The 20,963-nt window shown below is 39.0% G+C and overlaps 1 protein-coding gene across 8 annotated transcripts in view; it reads right to left on the bottom strand.

The window, feature by feature from the left end:
* Positions 1 to 1,397: 1,397 nt before the first annotated feature.
* The window catches only part of FUT8 (fucosyltransferase 8), a 324,832-nt gene continuing 305,266 nt past the window's right edge, over positions 1,398 to 20,963 (bottom strand). For all 8 annotated transcript variants that reach the window (XM_036120194.2, XM_036120190.2, XM_036120191.2 and 5 more), the window contains 2 exons: positions 20,398 to 20,548; positions 1,398 to 11,339 (listed from right to left, as the gene is read on the bottom strand). In XM_036120194.2, the coding sequence (XP_035976087.1) occupies positions 11,022 to 11,339; positions 20,398 to 20,548 (469 nt within the window). In that variant the 3' untranslated portion in view covers positions 1,398 to 11,021. The remainder of the gene's footprint in view (positions 11,340 to 20,397; positions 20,549 to 20,963) is intronic.

Below are 20,963 nucleotides of genomic sequence, written 5' to 3'. Positions count from 1 at the left end.
GCCTTTCAACTCACAGAATCTTCACTTGTCTCACCTGCTTTTCTATTTCCTGTTATGGATATGGGTAGAGAGTGAATAGAAAGAAGTATGGAATACTAGTTCTAAAATTATTGGGAGAATGGAGGAGGGGAACAAGGTTAACTGAAGACCATGGTTGATCACAAATTTACCTTATAGTGAGTCTGGATGATCAAACCTCAAGTGATCAAATACTCTAAGGATAAATGGAGCATGGCTCACATAGTCTGGCTTTTCACTGCAGAGGCGCAAGATTGTATAGAGGCTTGAAGAACAGACTTACCAGTCAGACAGCCCTGGATTCAAGTCTTGATTCTACTCAACCACCTATTAGCTATTTGCCTTGCAGCTAATTCATCTCAGAACTTGCCAAGCACAGATGGCTTACTGGTGCACCACAAAATACTGTTGGTTGTGAACTTTATTTTTAGGATAAAGGATTTAAAGTAATTTTTGTAACTATTCAACATTTTATGACAGAAGTTACACTTGAACACTATTTGTATGGCACTTTGTGAGATTTCTTGACTATCATAATTGTTATTTTATTGCTAGTACCCATTGCCAGACAGCAGTCTGAGCTGACTACATCACATGGACCTTTCCTGATCTCACACTGAATCCTCTCAGCTACTCAAATTATCAATACAGATGTACTGAATTTTTTGCCTAGCCCCATATAGTTGCTCCCAAACCCTTAAATTTATCCACAATGCCAAAAAAATTAGAATCTTCTGTGTGCCATGATGTGAGAAAGTTTGGAAAGCACTGATTTAATCTCTGAATAAATTTCCTCATGTGAAAAGTAGAAATAATAACCATACATGTCTCAAAGGGCATTGTGAAGATGAAATGAGTTAAAATATGTAAAGCACTTAGAATAGTGTCTGGAACATAGTAAATAAATAAATAGAGGCCAGTTATTATTTTTCCTTATCTGTAAAGATGGGGATAATAATGCCTACCTCACATGGCTGATGTGGATTACACATGCGAAATAAAGCATGTTAAGAGCTTAATACAATGTCTGGCATATAGTAGGAGGTCAATAAATGTGAACCAGTATTTCATACCCCGTCTTCAGGGTGCGGAGAGCTGAAGGTGGAAGAAGTCCCTTAGCTAAAGGGGAAATCGGAGGGGGAGACGAACCATGAGAGACTATGGACTCTGAGAAGCAAACTGAGGGTTCTAGAGGGGAGGGGGCGGGGGCATGGGTTAGCCTGGTGATGGGTATTAAAGAGGGCACGTATTGAATGGAGCACTGGGTGTTATACGCAAACAATGAATCATGGAGCACTACATCAAAAACTAATGATGTAATGTATGGTGATTAACATAACATAATAATAATAAAAAAGGATAATTAGTTTAAATATACATAACTTTAAAAAAATATATTTTATTTATTTGACAGAGAGCGAGCGAGAGAGATAGCACAAGCAGGGGGAGTGGTAAGTAGAGGGGTAGGGAGAAGCAGACTCCCCGTCGAACAGGGAGCCCGATGCGAGGTTCAATCCCAGGACCCGAGGATCATGACCTGAGCTGAAGGCAGAGGCTTAACCGACCGAGCCCCCCAGGTGCACCCTCTACATAACTTTTTATGTTAGATTGTAACTTTCCAGTGCAGTTCATATGTGTCCAACTTTCCAGTTACACTATAAATGAACTAACTATAGCAGCTGCCCAAAACATGACTGGAGACGGATTTTACAGAGCTGTAAGCCTTTACAAAGCAATCTTATGTCTATCATCTTATTTAATCTCTTACAACAGCTACTATAGGCTCCCTCCCTGCTAACGGTAAGAAAACCGAGGCCTAGACAGATTACATGGCTTGCCCAAGACTCGAGCGGCTTCGTTTCAGAGCTGCAGGTAGAATCCACGTCTAGTACTCCAAGTAGAGTGTTCTTTCCACCAGATCGCATAACTATACTGAGGCAGCTGCATGCAGGTTTACAGGGGAGTGTAATTCATATTGTAGACACTGCAGATTATTAGTATATTTAGGAAGTAATTTTCTGACAGACGGCAGTAAGAGTTTTCTTATAAAAATAAGCATATTACAATAATTGCCCAAAGGAGCACCTTTCCCCAGTTTGCACGGAGGCCCCACATAGATTAGTGGACGCCCTACCACGCTACAACTGAAGTTTTCTTTGACGATTCAAGCAGTATTTTGGGACGTTGAGCCCCTTGGGGTTATCCGTTTGAATCTAGAAGGTAGGATTACTTATAGCAAGGGTCAGTACATTTTCTATAAAAGGCCAGACCGTGAATATTTTAGGCCTTTTGGGCTGTAACAGTCCGTCTTTTTTACAACTACTCAGCTGCACTGTTATAGCCTGAAGGCAGCCACAGACCGTGTGTAACTGAAGTGGGTGTCCTGTGTTCCAATAAAACCCTGCTCCACAACAAAAAGGCAGTGGGCTAGAGCATGCCAATTACTGACTTAGAGAATTCTGGCTGTCTGAATTGTCAATAAGAATTTCTTCAAAGAACACTACCTCAGACTAAACCTGTTGATACTCAACAGCTGTGAACCCAAAACTAGAAACTAGAGCTAACTGATTTCAAACATCTTGTGCTTTAGCCTTAACCCACATCAGATGTTCTCATTCTTGGCAAGGAGAACCCCCAGTATGCAGGGATTAATTGTGAGGTATGTTTACACACAATTTTGTGTTTATGGATATTTAAAAATAATGAAATAGATCAGAAGGGACTCACACTTGTTTCGATTTCTTGAGTGGGAAGGAAAAGTCAGATCTCGTCCAGCGGGTGATGTCATCCCAACCCTTGCCCTCCAGAGACCCTGACTTCTCAGTTCTCTTGGCCTTTGTCTCTTCCCTTAGTTTAGATAGGAAAAAAGCTGTGATTCCATGAAAGAAACTTTACCAGGAACAAAGAGGGGAAAGAAAACAAAAGAGGAGTCTTCAGACTTAAACAAAGGTTCACAAAGCCTGTTACCTTAGGTAAGAAATTAAGTTACTCAGTTATAACTGATGTCTAGGAAAAGACATAGTCATCTAGCCTAGTAAACAGGCCTTGGTTTCTCTTGCTACCAGATCAAGCTGTCCAGGCTTCTAGTCCAGGCGGCTTCAGGTTGGCACCACTTATGACCTTACTGGAATTTCAGTCTCTACAGCATGACCACAAATCCATGACCTTTCTAGAAATTTAGGGCTGGAGTGGAACTTGTAGGTTATCTAACCCCAGTTAGATGCTTGAGGTTCCCTTGGGCATCCCGTTCTGCTTGGACATCCCTGCAAGAACAGAAAGCTGCCACCTAAATTAGCTTGTGTTATTCTCAACAACTTAATTTATTAGGAAGTTCTTTCATGCGTTGGGTTAAGCTTACTCTCATCACTGCTGCTTCTGCACACTGCAGACACATAAAACAACCCTGTTTACTTCTTCCCACAGCAGGCGCACCAATACCTGAACCGGCTATCGTGAACCAAGCACAGGATTCAAGGTGAGATTCAAGAGTTCAGTACCTTCCCTGTCAGGAGACTTCTGTTTGTGAGGGGTAGGGGAAGGTAGGAGGGGAAGTCACAGCACACTAATGGCAATACTGAGTTTACAGGCAACTCAGTTCTCTAGGTCTTTAGTTACAGCTCCTGTGGCCTGAACTGAGGCACGACCGGCCTTTGGATCTAAGAATAAACTACACTTGTAAGCTGTGCAGAGGTCAAACACTCCAGTATTGATTATCTAATACAGTGATTCTTAGCCCTGACAATATGCTAGATTTACCCTTTCAATTTTTAAGCAACTTTTAGGGATCCTGATTCTCTCAAATGGTATAATTTGCTATTATCTCAGCTTTTAGTCACTAAAAAAAATTTGACAACAAGGAACTAAGAATAGTGATGATAGCTCAATTTGTTGAACTTTATACCAGGCACTGGGCTAAGAGATTTTCATGTTAATTTATCTAATCCTCATAAAAACCTTATGAAGTAGTTACTCTTATTATTTTCATTTAGTTGATGGGTAAGAGAAGGTACAGAAAGGTTAAGTTACTTGCTCAGGATCACAGTGCCAATAGGTAGAAGACCCAGGATTTGAACCCAAGCAGACTGACAAGAGAACTCAGATTTCTAACTACTACATCATATTGTTCCCATCAATGTCCTTTTTCGAAGGATTAATAAACTGTGTGAACAAGTCAGGATAGAGCTCTATGGCAAACTAGCAGAGACTTGAGTTAACAAAACCTTCTCAATAAATACAGCTAGTTCTTAATACAACTGCTTATGCCAGGCAGCCTCAGTTGTTCTGTCTTCCCTACAGTAAAATGACTGATGCTGTGCTGAAATATTAGTAAAGCAGTGTGCACAGACACGGTATTCCCTGGAGTGGTTAAAAGCCATCCCGTCTACAGTAGCATCTTGGCTCTATTGCCCTCTAACTTTATCATCATGGGCAATTTACTTAAGACTTCTGTGCTTCAGTTTCCTAGTCAATAAAGAAAAGTAATGATAGTACCTACCTTATGATGATGGTGATTATGTCAACCCAGTAAAGTACTTAGAAAAACCCCAGGTACATAGAAAGTGCTAAGTGCTAACTGTTATGGTCATTCTTGTTACTGTAAAGCTGTATGAAAACAAGAAATAAGATTAGTCTGGTATGTCTGGTTCTTGCATAGTTACCACTGTTACCTTTTTAATAATCTAGTCCAAAACCTCACTCATGACTTGTCAAATGTACCCATCTATATGTTGGTAATCTATCTTCTCATTTTTAGAAACAGAAATATCAGCTCATCTTCAATCCATTCAGTATCTCCTAGTTCACCATGTCTCCTTAAAGACTACCAAGGGCCCTGTTATCTCTCTCTACACTGAGGACTAGAGACTTGAAGCGTACTCTGGTATCTTAATATTTGGGTATAATGGAGAAAAATAACAGGAACTCCCTAAGGTGGCACCTCAGTTTGTGCCTCTTGAGTCACAGGCAGTCCGTAAGCCTTAGTGTAGGAAATCAAGGTTGGTGGTCAAGGCAGTTGAAACAGAACCAACTTTGGATCCTTAAGGTAAGTCTGAGAGGGGCCCAGGGTATGAGCTATCACAGCACAGCTGTCCTTCAGCATACTAAGTTACTTCTGAGCCCAGGATAAGAGCCAACCAAGCAGGTATTTCCAAAGACTTAGGACATGTGTGGCAACTGAACCTGAAAGCATTATATGGCTGTTACCCATATTACCAATCCTTTCCAGAGATAGAATCTTGAAGTTAGGAAAGAACCTTCTAGATCTAGAGATTGTAAACTAATGGACCATGGGCGAAAAGTAGCTACAGATGTGTTATTTGCTCCCCTTAGTGTTTTATGTATTTTTTGAATTAGCTGTTAATATTTACAGATTTGAAGATGGTGCATAACAAATAGATTTTGCTGGTCTTGAAAAACAAAGATCTGGCCATATTCTGTCCTTGGGACAATAATCAGCTCAGGCTGAGTAGTAGCTATCTTCTTTAGACATGTGGAACCCAACCAGACAATAAACACTTTTAGAACCTGATTAAATCCAAGCAATTCATTCCAAAAATGAAGAAAATAGAACGCTGAAAAACTATTTGACCTGTTCACATCTAATAGCAGAGTCAAAATCACAAGGCTAAGTGTTCTGAATTCCAGTTCAGTGATTTTCAGTGAGTACAGCTGACCCTTGAACAATGTGGGAGTTGGGGCAGCACCCCCCGCCCATGCAGTTGAAAATCCATATATAACTTTTGACTCCCTCTGAACTTAACTACTAATAGCCTACTTGACCAGGGGCCTTACCAATAACATAAACAATTGACTAACACATATTTTGTATGTTGTATGTATTATATACTGTATTCTTACAGTAAAGTAAGCTGGAGAAAAGATGCTATTAAGAAAATCATAATGAAGAGAAAATACATTTACAGTACCATACTGTATTTATCCAAAAAAAAAAAAAAAAAGCCCACGTATAAGTGGACCTACACCGTTCAAGGGCCAACAGTACTGTTGCTCTTTCCCCTGGAGGATCTGAGATACATGTACATTACCTGCCTGTAGGCACTATGATAAAGAAATAAAACTGAGAACTTTTGCCTTTGCTCCATTTCTTTTGTTGGGTCAGAAATTCTTAGGGGCTGCAATCCAGTAGGGAAGTTAAGACAAGTCAGAAACTCAAAGTCCCAGCATTCCTCAGACTGCTGACCACACCCACAGTCTAAACTATCTGTGCTTTCTATACAAAGCACTGCACATTCCCAGCCTCCACAGATGCTCCCATATGCAGCTGGGTTATGAACAAACATACTGCTTTTTCCTTTGTTAATGGCCTTTTCTCTACCCACACAGGCAGTTAGGGAACAAGAGCCTCTGTGGGACACTGATGTTGGAGGACAGGTCACAGAGAACACTTACAGATGACAGGAGGTCAGCAGAAGCTTGGAACTCTCCTCCTGGCTCTCTTCCCAAGCACCAAATGATTATGGCCATGGTCTTTGATACATTGCTTTTAAAAAAGTGCAGGCTCTGTCCAGATGGACATAGTGTTACACAAAGGACGTCCTGGCCATGCTCTGCTTCAGTGTAGTAACACTGATTTATGAAAATATTTGAAATCTTTAGCTTAAATAGACACAAATACAGAGTATCATAGCTTCATTATACCTCAGATCCAGGAATATCTTACCTAAAACTGTCCAGGGGAATATTTGGTTTCCTTTATATTCCCTCCATATCTTGGAGATGTCAATGACAAAACTATAGCGTTAGTAATTAGGATAGGAACTGCATAGGGAATGGAACAGTAACAAGAGCAACACATGAGATCATTCTCTGTAAAGGTAGTAGGAAACAAAATCAAGATTGTCTAATTTAAGGATAAGGAGAAAGCAGGTGGCAACTGAACTGGACTGGTGATGTCAAGGCTGAATAGCTGAGCAGGTACCCAGAGTCAGAAATTCTGACCTGCATAAAGAACCAAAAATGAATCCACTGTCAAAGGCAAGGATCAAACACGTATAATATCAAGGACAGCTGAAGCCAAGAACTTACCAAGGCTTCCCTCTGCCCTGCCAAGGATCCTGGACTAGCTCCTCCCTATTTCCATAAGGGAGAATGCTGCCAGGAACCAGTAAGAACAGAGGCAAACTCTCCTTTGTGCTTCCCAGGGGACACCGCATTTAAAAATTCCCTAGGGTCTATATCTGGCATATATTTGGGTGTCATAACCAAGTTCCCAAATTCATCAATTCCTAAGCCACACATCTGTTCTATATAGGTCTATTGATCCTGGCTATTGCACAGCCTTCCTGGGAGCACAAATGAAGTATCAGGCAGTTGGCTATGATCAAAGAGGACTTGTCTATTGCTCCTCAACTAAGAGAGATTTCTTACTGAGGCAGAGATTTTTCTAGTGCACCATTTAGACTAATACCTTTCCTGCTTTTTGAATATTCGGTAATTGTAATCCCTCAGAACTAAATACACCAATATTTCATGAGATTGTTTTTAAGTGTGCTTTTTCTCTTTTAACACTCAACCCTCTCAGAAGCTCAGTTCATGTTCTTGATTTAAGAGGGAACCCAGGAGATAGGCTGGGCTCTATATAATAGGAAAAACTAAAGCTCGAGAGAGGGAAACAACTGGTCTGTCCCTCACCTGGGACACCAAGAAACCCTGGATTAGGGCTGGGAGCCCTTTCACAGCAGGCACAAAATGCCAGCTCAGTACCAACTCACTCAGACTTCAGTGGTAAGACCAGGAGAACCTTGGTTAGACCTTTTATAACCCCTTAGTCATTAATATGCAGGATTTTGGTGCCTGCATTCAATCAGCCCAGGCTAGTAATTTGGTTCTAAGTAAGGCTCCTTCAGAAATGGGTCTTATAAAAGGAAAAGACCCAAACCTTCCTAATCTAGCACTGGTCACTCAATTCAAAATCATGCAGTTTTTAAGTACCATGTCCTCATGGAGAAAGTACACCAGTGGGGAGGAAATGCCAGCCCTCCCCACAAGACAGTGAGTAAAAGAGGAATCAACATCATTTACATGATTTGCAAAAAAGTGGCTCAGAAAAACTTTTCAGGAAGATGTGGTAAGCAGTATTCATTAGCCCTTCACACCTGCAGGTTTAATAATTAGGTTAGTTCTTCATCTTCCTTACTGCCTGAAGCTACTGGCTGCTTAGCTATTAAGGTTAGAGTCTAAACAGGCTGTCGTAAGACTCTGTTCCCTCCTCCCACACCTTGCTTTTTCATTTTAAGTCTCTGCCTCAGAGTTTCACTTCTGGTATGGTGGAGTTTAAGCACCTACTGAACAGATCTTCCAATGGAGAACAACTGTAAACCTGACAAAATACAAAAAAACCACCCAAAGGCATTAGAGAATGAACAAAAAAAGCAGGCAAACTCTGGAGACAGGTTGAAACTTAGAAGAAGGAAATGGCACAAGGTGAGTTCCCATTTTTATGGCTTTTAGCTGACTGAAAACTACAGTTGAAGAATCAAGAGGAAACCACAGAATCAGGGCAACCACAGCTGCTAGAAAGTGAGGGGGAAAATCTCAGAAGAAAAGAACCAAAGAAAAGAGAAACTCAAATTCTATGTATGAACTCTATGCAGATCTCTGGCGGGCCCCTGAACCACACAAGTGCAGGGTAAACTCCATCTAAAGATAAAAGAACTGAACTGAGATTTGAGCTGTGGCCCAAAACACAATTGATAGTTTGAGTCCAATGAAGCTAAAATGCCTGCTAACACAAACAAACAAACAAAAAAATCAGTACTCTGTTCAGAGGAATATAACAGAATCCACAACACAAACATTTACAACATTCAGTTGCAAAACAATCTAAAATTACTCAGCATTTGAAGAACCTGAAAAATATGCCTCCTTCTCTGGAGAAAAGACCAACAGCGGAGACCAACTCTGAGATGATTCAGATATTGGATTTACTAGAAAAGAATTTTAAAGTAGTTATAGCTATGTTCTATAGAGAAAGTAAAATGCTTGTAATGAATAAAAACAGGAAATCTCAGCAGAGAAATTAACAGCAGAGGAAGATATACTATCATTAGTAACCCATGGTTACTGATGTTCTGATGACAAGTGAGATGGGAATTAGGAAATAACTCATATTCAGGGGCACCTGGCTGGCTCAGTCAGTAGAGCCTGTGACCCTTAATCTCAGGGTTGTGAGTTTAAGCTCCACATTGGGCATGGGGCCTACTTAAAAAAAAAAGAAAAAAAGGAAAAAAAGAAAATAACTCATTCAAAAGTACCTCTGCTCAGTGGGAGATTTTTATTTCAAATGACTTTTATTTGTACTAAAACTAAACTGAAAGTTGCTTGCTGACACTATAGGTAATTAGTTTTTGCTCTTTGGGAGACTTGACATGACAGGTAGAAAGAATTTAGGGAAGTTTGGTGGGGAGATTTTACATATAGGTATTTTCATTTAGTGAGGATGTCAAAGACAGCTTTTCTGTTTGGCATTCCTGGTATTCAACACCAGGCCTGCTACTGGTTCTTAATGGATCAAATTCTTCCTTTAGAATGTAGAACACATGCTATGAAATATGCTTGCCATGCATCTGAAGGAGGCAGGCTACTGAAAGTAGGAAATGTTTCTACAAGGAGAAAAGTGATGCTCAGAGAGAAAGCATAGAGGGCATCAAAGTCTTATCTTCTGAAGTGATTCTCTCATGGAATTACTAAAAGAAGTATTTGGAAGAGATAATCCCAAGCCCATCTTGGGTCTCACACTGGTTCCACTCTCCTTTATTCAGCAAATTCTACATACTGTGAGATATGTACTTGAGAAACAGAGCCAGCTTCTCAACCCCAAAGGTTCCTGGTGCTCTCAAAAGCAGGACATAAGAAAAGACACATATTGGTTCCTGGGTAAAACAATAGGACTCAACTCACAAAAAAATGACAATGGCCGCAATAAGAAAGGTTACCAACAAGCCTGAAATTGTTCGTTTTGGAAATGGAGGTGACAGTTCCTCTGGGACAAGAAGTATGATTAATTCAATTAAAAAAATACAATGCCCAAAATAAGAAAATAAAAGCGCTCAGAGAATATCTTCGCAACTCTGTAATGTGTATCAACTAAATTCAGTTTTCAGTGTTAAAATGGACTAATGACTCTGTTAAAATGGACTAATGACTCTTTGACCTAAGAACTGAGTAGTCACTCAATCAGAAACAAACAAAAAAAATTAAGCAGAAAAACTAGAAAACTCCTCTTTTTATCATAGATTTTCTACTATAAAGCTGACCACCACATCATCCAATGATGGAAAATTCTAGAAACTTTACAAAATTCCTCCTTTTAAAATTTATTTTTTGTTATCAAAGAGAATGTCCAGAAACACTGAGTACTAAAGATCCGTTCATGGCATTGTTTTACAAAAGTTCCTAATGGAGTGTGAATATTTTATTTTCTGATGTATCCTTCACTTATTAATGATGAAGTGGAGGAACTGATGCAATTACTTAAAAAAAAAAAAAAATCCAGACAAAAACATCCATTCTCATTCTGAATCTGCTGATTGGAGTGAATTCAGTGGTTACAATAGCACCACTGGCTAAGAATCAACCTCCCCATAGTAGGGAGCTTTTCGGGTCTTCTCATTAGGTCACGAAGGTCTCTCAGATATAGGCACCATGTTTGAAGTCTCACACAAAATGTCCGTGTCACTTAAATTACACAATGTGGCAGTGTTTGTTCATGGGGACATAATCTTGAAAGAAGGGGCACAGTAGAAAACAACCTGTTTGTATGTTATATGTGAGTACATTACTGGACTGTGCATGAGTTTAAGGGCGTTGTAGCCCTCGTTAAAGAGTAATTCCACCAGTGAAGCATCTGTCATTTCCAGTTGCTCCTGGTGCTTAAAGTTGTCTACTCATTTCACCATGTGTTGTAAGGTCAGGGCCTTCTTCATCTACTGTTTGGCTCAAATGATTTGAACTGAGTTTAGTTGTCCTTCTCTTCCATCGAAGTTTTATTTCTCAGCCTCAGGATATGTGGGGTACTTGACCGTTTCTATCTTCTCTCGGACTTTGTAGGAGGGATATAGGCCCGTCCTTCCCAGTTTCCTGTTGACACCTTTAGAATAGCCATCCCAATGATTTCCAGCCACACCAATGATATCTCCAGGTTCCATGGGGATTTCATCTGCAGTTCGAGGTTGGTGAGGGTAAATGGCAATCTGGTTGTGGGCATTTTGGCCCCCAAAATAGTAGATGTCATCCAAAGAATGGAAGTTTGCAGAAGCATCAGGATGAAGTGTTTGCATGATTTCGTAAGCAACTCGACAGACCTTGGGAAAGAATGAAAAAAAAATGTTAGTATACATAAAATCTCCTTCATCGCAATCTGAAGGCCCTTGGACAAACAGACTACGACTAGACCAGGACTAGGACTGAGAAGATGAGAAGTAGTAGATTCTAGTCACAGGTTTTCAGTCCATTTGCTCTCAGATATGGCACAAGTCATTCTTCATCTTTGTGCACAATTGTTTCTTTTTTTTTTTAAACATAAAAGATTACTACAACTAAAGTCTCTGGGAGAAAAAATATATATATATACAATGCAAAGTACTTTAAGAATATGAATCAGTTAATTTTAATGAACATTTATTAAGAGTCACACAGTATACCTTGTGTTGGGCACTGGTGACAGAAAAATGAGTAAGACATCGTTTGTGCCCTTGAAGAATTTAAGGTTGAGCATTAGGATTATAAATACTTAACACATATGCTGCTACTCCCTTCCCCTCCATTCAGTTTCAGTCAATCACATACTCTTTTCTGCTAGGTTGGACTTGATCTCAGAACTCTTCTCAATAGAAATTCATGTAATTATTGACAACTAGCACTGGCAGGTGAGCTAAAACATATCTGTCATTTCTGTTCTAAAGAGTTTTAAGAGCCCTGAGTAGATATTAGCATTCTAGAACTAAAATAAGATGGCCTAGCCTTTGGTGAAGATGCATCTACCTGATGCATTTAAGGCTACTTAAAAGATTCCTCTGTCCAAAGAATACCTACTATGCCCACTGGATGGCCGCTGAAATTCCACAATATGAACTTTGTACACTGAGCCTGCAGCTTGGTGATAAAATTAAACAATAACTACTTTCATGGGGGTATAACATTTTAAGCAATTAATAAATACATTCTTTATAGAGTAAATGGGTTTCAGGAACTTTTCTAAGAATAGGTGAAGACAGAAGAGAGAACACTACCATTTTACTTAGAAAATTCTTCCATTATAAATCATTGTGAACAGAGAACTCAAGTCAAATTTTCCCAAATCTCAGTTGTAGTTGTCTTAGTTAATGAAGCTTTATTGTCACTATGCCAATACTTTTGCATTTATTTAAAATGATAATACTAACAGTAATTGTTAACCCGCTCAGTGGAGCAAAATCAGGATTACCCACTAGTCCTTTAAAACTCTGGTATTTATGAGATCAAAAACTAAATGGAGCCGCTCATCCTTAACTATTATGAGCAAATGAAATCTGATTAGGTTAAGCATCACCTTAACTTCTTAAAGAATCTGAATTTCAGGAACTGCAGGGGTGCTTTTCAAATGCTGTATGTAATCTGCAAATGAAACTAAGTTTAGAAAATATTTTAAGTTTTGCAAATATGGACTAAAATATGAGGAGAGTAAGTGATCGGCCCAAATTCTAGTGCTAGAATTTCAACTAGTCATAGAACCAAGACAATGACTTTGCTTGCAAGTTTGCTACTCCATCAACAAACTAATTTTACATTGGGGATGTGGGGATGTCATGGTACGATTGAGATCACTGGTAGAATACTGAGATTGTAACAAAATAAGGGTCAAAAAGTTTTGGAACGGGAACTCCAAAGTCAGCCGAAGGCCCATAGGGGACAAGCAAAATCAAGTGGAGACTCTGGAGAGGAAGAAACTAAACAATTAAAACAAAGCAGCTCCAATAATAGCAAAGTATAGTGACAATGATAGAGGCTGGTATTTTTGGAGTTTTTGCTGTCAGACATTGTTTTTAGGTATTACTGAATTTAATCCTCTAAGTAGCCCCATAAAATTCTATCATGCTCATTTTACAGATGTCAAAGGTCAGTTAAGGAATTTGCCCAAGGTTACACTATTATTAAGTGGTAGATTCCAGTTTTGAACCTAGGCAGTTTGTGTATGCTTGTTAACTCCTAAGCATATTTTCTCTTGTATATCCTGGTCTCCATATTTGGATTGTAACATCAGAAAGAACAAACATAAGGCCAAGGCAAGCCTTGGGCAAACTTGACAGGTTTTTTTTTTTTTTCTTCAGTGCCCCTTTACCCACTCTTCAATTATCTCTAGCCAGGAATGCAGGAACTTGCATTGCCCTTGGGATGACCACACTGTGGCAATGAGCTCTGATGTATTTCCTCCTCTCCACTATTAATGTCTCACCCTCATAAAAACATTGCCTGCAGTCCCACACCCTTAGGGATCTACTTTCTTTTGGAGGATAATCCTAATAATCAGTTTATATTTTGGTATCCATAAAGTGTTAGCCTGTGGATAACATATGTATTTTCTTAAGCCAAAGAAAAATGAATGGTAGAAATTTCAGACACTGAGGTGGGCTGATATAAGGCCCTTTATCTTTCTCATAATACTGGTGGGTGCTGTTATTATTCATATTTTACAGCTGAAGAAATAAGCCCCAGAAAGATTAAGTGAATTTCCAAAAAAAAAAAAAAAAAAAAAAAAAAAAGTGGGGGTAGGGGAAGGAGCTAGTAAATGGTAGAGCTACAATGAGAATACTTTCTGGCTCTCCACTATACACTAAACTGTCTTAGAATAAGTACCGAGTACTGTGCCCACATAGTAGGTGCTCAGGAGTACCTGTTGAATGAATACTGCTTCATGCATAATACCAGCCTAGCAGTAGAAATGCAGGTCCATGAGTGATATTTAATCTCTAAGATCCACATATAACATTCTTAGTAGTTAAAAAGATTTCTCTATATTTACCATGGTACATGGTACATGCACCTTACTGCAAAGGGCTAGAAAGATGACTATAGTGTTAATGTTTGCATTTAATTACCTTAGCCTTCCTCTCTGGGCTTTACCAATCCAAACTGTGTGGCAGGTAAAGGAAGGCTTTCAGCTGATATCAATACTAAGTTTGATACTGGACAGGTAGCATGACTGAGAGAGGCAAACCTTTTGGTTTGAAAGCAGTGGCTGGCTATATGTAGTAAGCTTTATTTCATTTATTTCATGTCAGTGTATCATTTAGAACACGACTAAGCACACAGTGATGAGTAAGAGCAAAAATGTTGCCAAAGGATAAAATACAGATGCAACTGTATAAAAAAAAAATTAAAAAGGAGAGAAAGTTCCATTAACCTGAATTTTATCCCTGAGAAACAACCAGCTGAGTTTATATGAGCCTCCAAAGCCTTCTCAGAGCAGATGGGATCTTGTTTTTCTGTCAAAATAGATGGGGCCAGGAGGATCTCCTAGTGTGAGAAGTTGGAAGTAAGTTCTTGTCTCCCTGGGTGATGCTGAGAGATGTATGCACTTTTCCTGTAAACTACTTTGTTCTGCTATTCAACGAGAGAACAGTATCTACTATTGTTTCATGGGCCTTACCTCACTGGAAATTCCTATCCAGAGTCATCTGTCTAGAATAAAATGAATGTAGTATATGATTTTTCCCTTTGGGCTTTCCAAAATCTGATTCAGAAGGTAAGGAGGCCAGGTGTATTGTGTGTGGATTTGGAACCAGACAACAAAGAGTACCATGAGAATGTTGTATTAAGTGTGAAAAAGGAAAGTGTCACAAGGGAAAAAAAAGTAATTTTGTCCTATTGTTATTTTAATGGTTAAAACTACTGAACAATGTTGATTGCTCCTTTAAAAATGCTGATTACCCAAAGCCTTTAAAGTGAGCATCTACAACAATTTCTGTAAATTAGATTCCAGAGTAATAAAAACTGATTCCAAAACCGGGTAAGTAGTATTTTTTTTTTTAAAAAAACCTTTCTGATATTTTGCCTATTTACAACTAAGTACAACTGAATAACTACTGCTATTTCACCAACTATAATTTCTGTGTTTCATATTTAAGATGGTTTTATTAAATAGGAAAATAAGTGACAAAGTAGACGCTTCGGGTATAGGCAAGAATAGTTTGGAATGTGATTGCATAGCTTTCAAAACTTACATGATGTTCTTTGAAAATGTTAATATTGCCTCTAATTTTCAGATTAAATCCTGAGGATTGTTCTCTTCAATTTATGAGGCTTTTAGGACAAACTTGGCTTTGAGAAACAGCTCTGATGAAGGGATTCAGAAAACTAAGAGCAACAATAGTAACAAAATTAGAGAGTAAAGTCATATTACTGGCTTAAAAAAACTTTTCCTTTAAGGAGAGAGAATTCCCAGATCTCACTTATAGATATAAAACCAAGAAAGATTAGAAATCCTGAGACTGAGGCGGATGGGTCCAAAATGTGATGAGGAATCCCGATCAAGGTGCCATGGTATTGGTGCCTGCGGTTTCTCAAACATTAACCAAGTCTTGCATGGCATTTCATTCTTCCAGTATTGCCTACAACAGCTCATGGTCAACAGATAAACTCTTTCTCACTATTGTCTTATAGTGTAATAGTCCTCAAAGGATTGGACATAGGAGACAAAACTGCAGAGTTGTTAAAGCATTATGAAGAAGATATTAACCTCTTTGTCACTTTCTAATAATCTCTTGGACTATGATATTATCATTGAAGAAAGTTTGAGAGTTAGTTGTCCATGTTTTATTCTGGGCTGAGATTTGGTTCTCGATGTTTTATTCTTTTGTCACCCTTCTGGATGTAACACTTTAGTCCTTTTCCATTTCCCAGCATGCCTATGGCATATGTAAGAATGTTCTGCAGATTAATTTCCCTAAAGTCAACACATACACAATTTTACTTGCATTTGTTAAAGCAAAGACTATTACTTATCATTCACCCTTTGGGAATGAAGAGCTTTTGTTTCTGAAAATTTATATTATATGGTGATGTTCTCTTTCAATAAGCTAAATAAAAGAGTTGAGGTACGTTGGCACAGAGAAATTGAAATGCTGAATTTACTGGCTACTCTTCTTCTTCTTTTTTTTTTTAAAGATTTATTTATTTATTTTAGAGTGAGGGAGAGAGCATGAGAAAGTGTGAGCCGGGGAAGGGGCAGAGGGAGAGGGAGAGAAAGACTCTCAAGCAGACTTCCTGCTGTGCTCCAAGCCCAACATAGGGCTTGATCTCATGATCCTGAGACCATGACTTGAGCAGAAATCAAGAGTCAGATGCTTAACTGACTGAGCCATCCAGGCGCTCTCTGGCTGCTCCTCTTTACAAAGAATTGTTATACCCGTACAATGTACATGATTATTCAGTGGAACCGAAGCATTACCCATGACCACAAGCAGGAGTAACAGAGTCCTTGAACAGCATGTTTCATGCTCCTCCTAAAACATGGGAGTATGTGGTCTGAAATGGGGCCATGTGAAAAAAGATTGCTCAAATAAATACTGTAGAGTCTAACACACAAAGGTACTCCTATACTTTTCCCTTTATAAATAACAACAGCGGCTAACATTGTATTTAATATATTGCTAAGTACTGTTCTCAGTGCTTTACATATAACTTTTATTTTTTTTTAAAGATTTTTTTTTAATTTATTTGACAGAGAGAGAGCACAAGCGGTGGGGAGGGGCAGAGGAAGAAGCAGACTCCCACTGAGCAGGGAGCCCGATGCGGGACTCGACCCCAGGACCCTGAGATCATGACCTGAGCCGAAGGCAGACGCTTAACTGACTGAGCCACCCAGGCGCTCCTATATATAACTTTTTTTTTTTTTAAGATTTTATTTATTTGACAGAGAGAGACACAGTGAGAGAGGGAACACAAGCAGGGGGAATGGGAGAGGGAGAAGCAGGCTTCCTGCCGAGCAGGGAGCCCGATGTGGGGCTCGATCCCAGGACCCTGGGATCATGATCTGAGCCGAAGGCAGACACTTAACAACTGAGCCACCCAGGCGCCCCTACATATAACTTTTAATCATCACAAAAACTCTATGCAGTAGGTCCTACTACTATTTTACAGGCTGGGGAAAAAAAGGTCAGTGATAGGCTAAGTAATTTGTTCAAATGCCACCCAGATACTAAGTGATCAAAGTTAGATTTAAACCCAGTCTGATTCCAAAGTCCATGTTGCCTCATTTTTGTTCTCTGCCTGGGAGTCAATGGCTTGGCATTCTGATGCTATCAGTGACTTTTTCTCACACTCCACTGGTGATGATGATGAGACATTTCTGGGAAAATTTCAAACAGTTCCAATTTTGGTTTATGGCAAGAGAACCTCTACAATCAAGCAACCAATTTCATTCACAGTGCAAAAATATTGAACTGTACTAAACCCATTTTTTTCCTAAAAATATTTGCAAAAAATGCTGGAATACAAGTAAGCCCAAAGATTTATCAGTGAATGTGGAATTATTCCATAATTTCAAATGCTACAGCTGATAGTCAGCAAGAAAGGTTTGTGATAATGGCAGTGATCACATTTAGCAAACTGCTACTCAGTATATAAATGTAAGGTATTTTTACTGTTAAACTTTTATTCTGAACCCTCACATAAAATTTTTTGAGGTATTCAAGTCTATTTTGGTATATAAGATATTGGTTTGAGTTTTGCTTTGGTTCAAATGAACAAAAGTTATTTTGGATGAACTTTTTCTAACTTATCAAGAGTTTTTAGGAACAATATAATATATAAGCACAAATCTCATTCCTTTGGAGACAAGAAGTTCTTTCAGCACCACTCTTTCTTCATGTGAATGACTTCTCTGAACCTGAGGTCTGGAGAACACCCTGAGGTTGATATTATGCATAAAATAGAACAAAGTAGTATGAACAATATGCCCCTCAAGCTTGGACAGATTTCTACTATCATAAAGTAATAGAGGTCCCGATTTCTGGGTCAAAATTAGAGTCATGAGGTTATAAGAATCAAAAATTCTATAGTACATCCTTGAAAAGAAAAAAATTAAAGGATTTTCTTTCTGGAATGAGCCTAATGGTATTTTTTTTTTTTTTTAAAGATTTTTTATTTATTTATTTGAGAGAGAGAGAATGAGAGAGAGCAAGCACATGAGAGGGGGGAGGGTCAGAGGGAGAAGCAGACTCCCTGCCGAGCAGGGAGCCCGATGCGGGACTCGATCCAGGGACTCCAGGATCATGACCTGAGCCGAAGGCAGTCGCTTAACCAACTGAGCCACCCAGGCGCCCTAGCCTAATGGTATTATTAAGGAGGGCTGGAAGAAGGAAAGCAAAATAGAGCACATGCCTGTCTCAGTGTCTGCCCACATGTAAGGCTGCTAAGTGTTCAGACATGTATATATTTATTTAATTTTCAAGCTTTATGACTACAGCAGTGATTCTAAACAAAGGTGACTTTGTCCTCCCCACTGCTGTGGGGTATTTGGCAATATCTGAAGACATTTTCAGTTGTCCCAACTTGAGGTAGTATGCTACTGGCCAGGGATGCTGCTGAGTATCCTACAAGGCACAGAACAGTACCTCACAACAAAGTACCTGCCTATAATGCTAAAAGTGCCTAGGCTGAGCAACCCTGGACTACAGGAATAGACTTTAGACAGGCCTAAAATCTAGGCCTACAGAGGTGGTGGTATATCTGGGAAAATGACTCTTGCTTCATCATTCAAACAATAAGCATTCAAAAATGTGTAGAGGTTGTTACTAATCATTTGTACCTGTTGATCAGGTGGGCCTATAGCCAGATTCTCAATAACATTTGAGAGAGACCAAGTAGTTATAACTCCTCCCATCTACCCACCAAGAGACTAGAAAAGGGAGCTTCTCAATGAGAGGATCCTTATCCCCGTCAGGAAAAAAACGTCAGCAGTGGATGCCGACATGGGAACTTGAAGGCCAAGGAAGTTTTCTGACTAGGACTATTGCTATGTGACTTCTGCTCTGGGTGGAAAGTTGTATTCTTATTTCATATTGAAGAAACTCATAGCCTTTGCTGGGGTAGGTATCTTTCCAATAATCATATCACCACCCCATTGTGACAATGTGCATTGTCACAAAATAAAAAAACTGTCCATTTCTTTATACTCTCTGAAGTATATTCCCATGAAAATGGTGTGGCCTTCCTTCTCACATTTTCTTTTCTCTGCTTCTTCTAAGCTTTTAGGTAAAGATTTATCTTACATGATCTATATTTCTTGGTAATTACTCTCCAGTTACTTCATGTGAGTATTTCGCTCACTAGATTCTGGACCAGGGTAAGATCTGTTGTAGCTTCAATCACCCTAGAAATCCTCTCCACACCTAATATAATTCTGAGCACAAATAAGTCATTTAACAGCTTGTTGAATGAACTAACCCATAATATGCACATAAATGAGAGCAGGATAGAACCAACAATAAATATTTCTATGCTGGTATTCCACTGTGTATACAAGGCTGATTGGACCACTCATAAAAACAAAAACACCAAGCCCATAACATATAATTATCTGCAACAATTAAACTCAAAGAACGATTGTAATATGGTATTGCCTAAACTTAATATACAGTCTCTTGCTTGGTAGAAATGTAACAGGACTTGAAAAAGAATTACATTTACACTTTATTTCCTATAAAGTAATTGAGTGAGACACAATGCTTGGTGTTTAAGCCTCTCAGTATCAGTGCATCAATGTGTAGAAGTGGATGGATTCTGGTTGCATACTGACTATACAAAATCAAAGTATTTTTTGAAAAAAGATTTTATTTATTTATTTGAGAGAGAGCAAGCGAGTGCGCACCAGCAGGAGGAGGGGCAGAGAGGGAGGGAGAGAGAATCCTGAGTAGATCATGCACTGAGCACGGAACCCTACATGGGGCTTGATCTCATGACCCTGAGATCATGACCTGAGTCGAAACCAAGAGTTGGAAGCTTAACTGACTGACCCACCCAGGCACCCCTGCAAAATCAGAAAGTATTAAGTAAGCTTACTTACTTGCTATTTTGGTTAAATGCTGTGAACATGCCAGTACTTTAAACAACTCCAATAGCTGGCTTCAGTGGAGATGTAGTCAACAATTGCTTGTAAGCAACTAAATACTTGAATACCTGTTTTTTTTGGAGGGGAGGGTATGGAATCTTCCCATTCTTTCACAAAAGAGATCATTCCCAAATATTAGGAAAATTGCACCTGAGTCATGATAACATTAAACACACATACATACATACACAAAACAAAACAACCAAGAACTTCCTGAACTCAGTATGACCAAAAAAATATTGGCCATTTAAACATGCCCTACTATCACTTACCTGGGATGAAAAAGTACACACTAGGAAGTCTGCCTGGGAGAGAAAGTGTATATCCAGGATCACACCCCGAAGTGAATTTTCTGTGTATCGATTGTGTAGCCCAGCAGACCAAGAGATAGAGTTATCACTAATAAATTCGTAAGTGGGGTACCTGTAAAAAAAAGAAATAAATTTGTACATAGTCACTGAAATCACAGTACTCTATCGGGAGGTAGTATCTTACCAGAAAGTCTACCATATGCTCAAATGATTCTACTGTGAATTAAGAGGTTTTAATTATACTCTAGTACAGAGTGAATAAATTTTCTTAGGCATGAGGTAGATCTTCAGAGTTAAGTTGCAAACTTAGGGAGTTAAATCAAAATGGGATAATAATTGTACCTGCTTTATATAATTCTGTGGGAATTAAATACATTAAGCAATGTAATGTGCTTAGAAGAGCACCTGACATGTACTAAATGCTCAATAAATATTAGCCGTGATTGTTAAACATTCTTTTGCAGATATCCACTTGGTTTTATTCCTTACTTCCTTTAGATCTCCGCTCAAATATAGCCTTATTAATG

Source organism: Halichoerus grypus, chromosome 8, assembly GCF_964656455.1.
Source record: "Halichoerus grypus chromosome 8, mHalGry1.hap1.1, whole genome shotgun sequence".
NCBI classification, from domain to species: domain Eukaryota; kingdom Metazoa; phylum Chordata; class Mammalia; order Carnivora; family Phocidae; genus Halichoerus; species Halichoerus grypus.
Note: the sequence above shows the minus strand (reverse complement) of the source record. Positions and strands in the feature narration are given on the sequence as shown.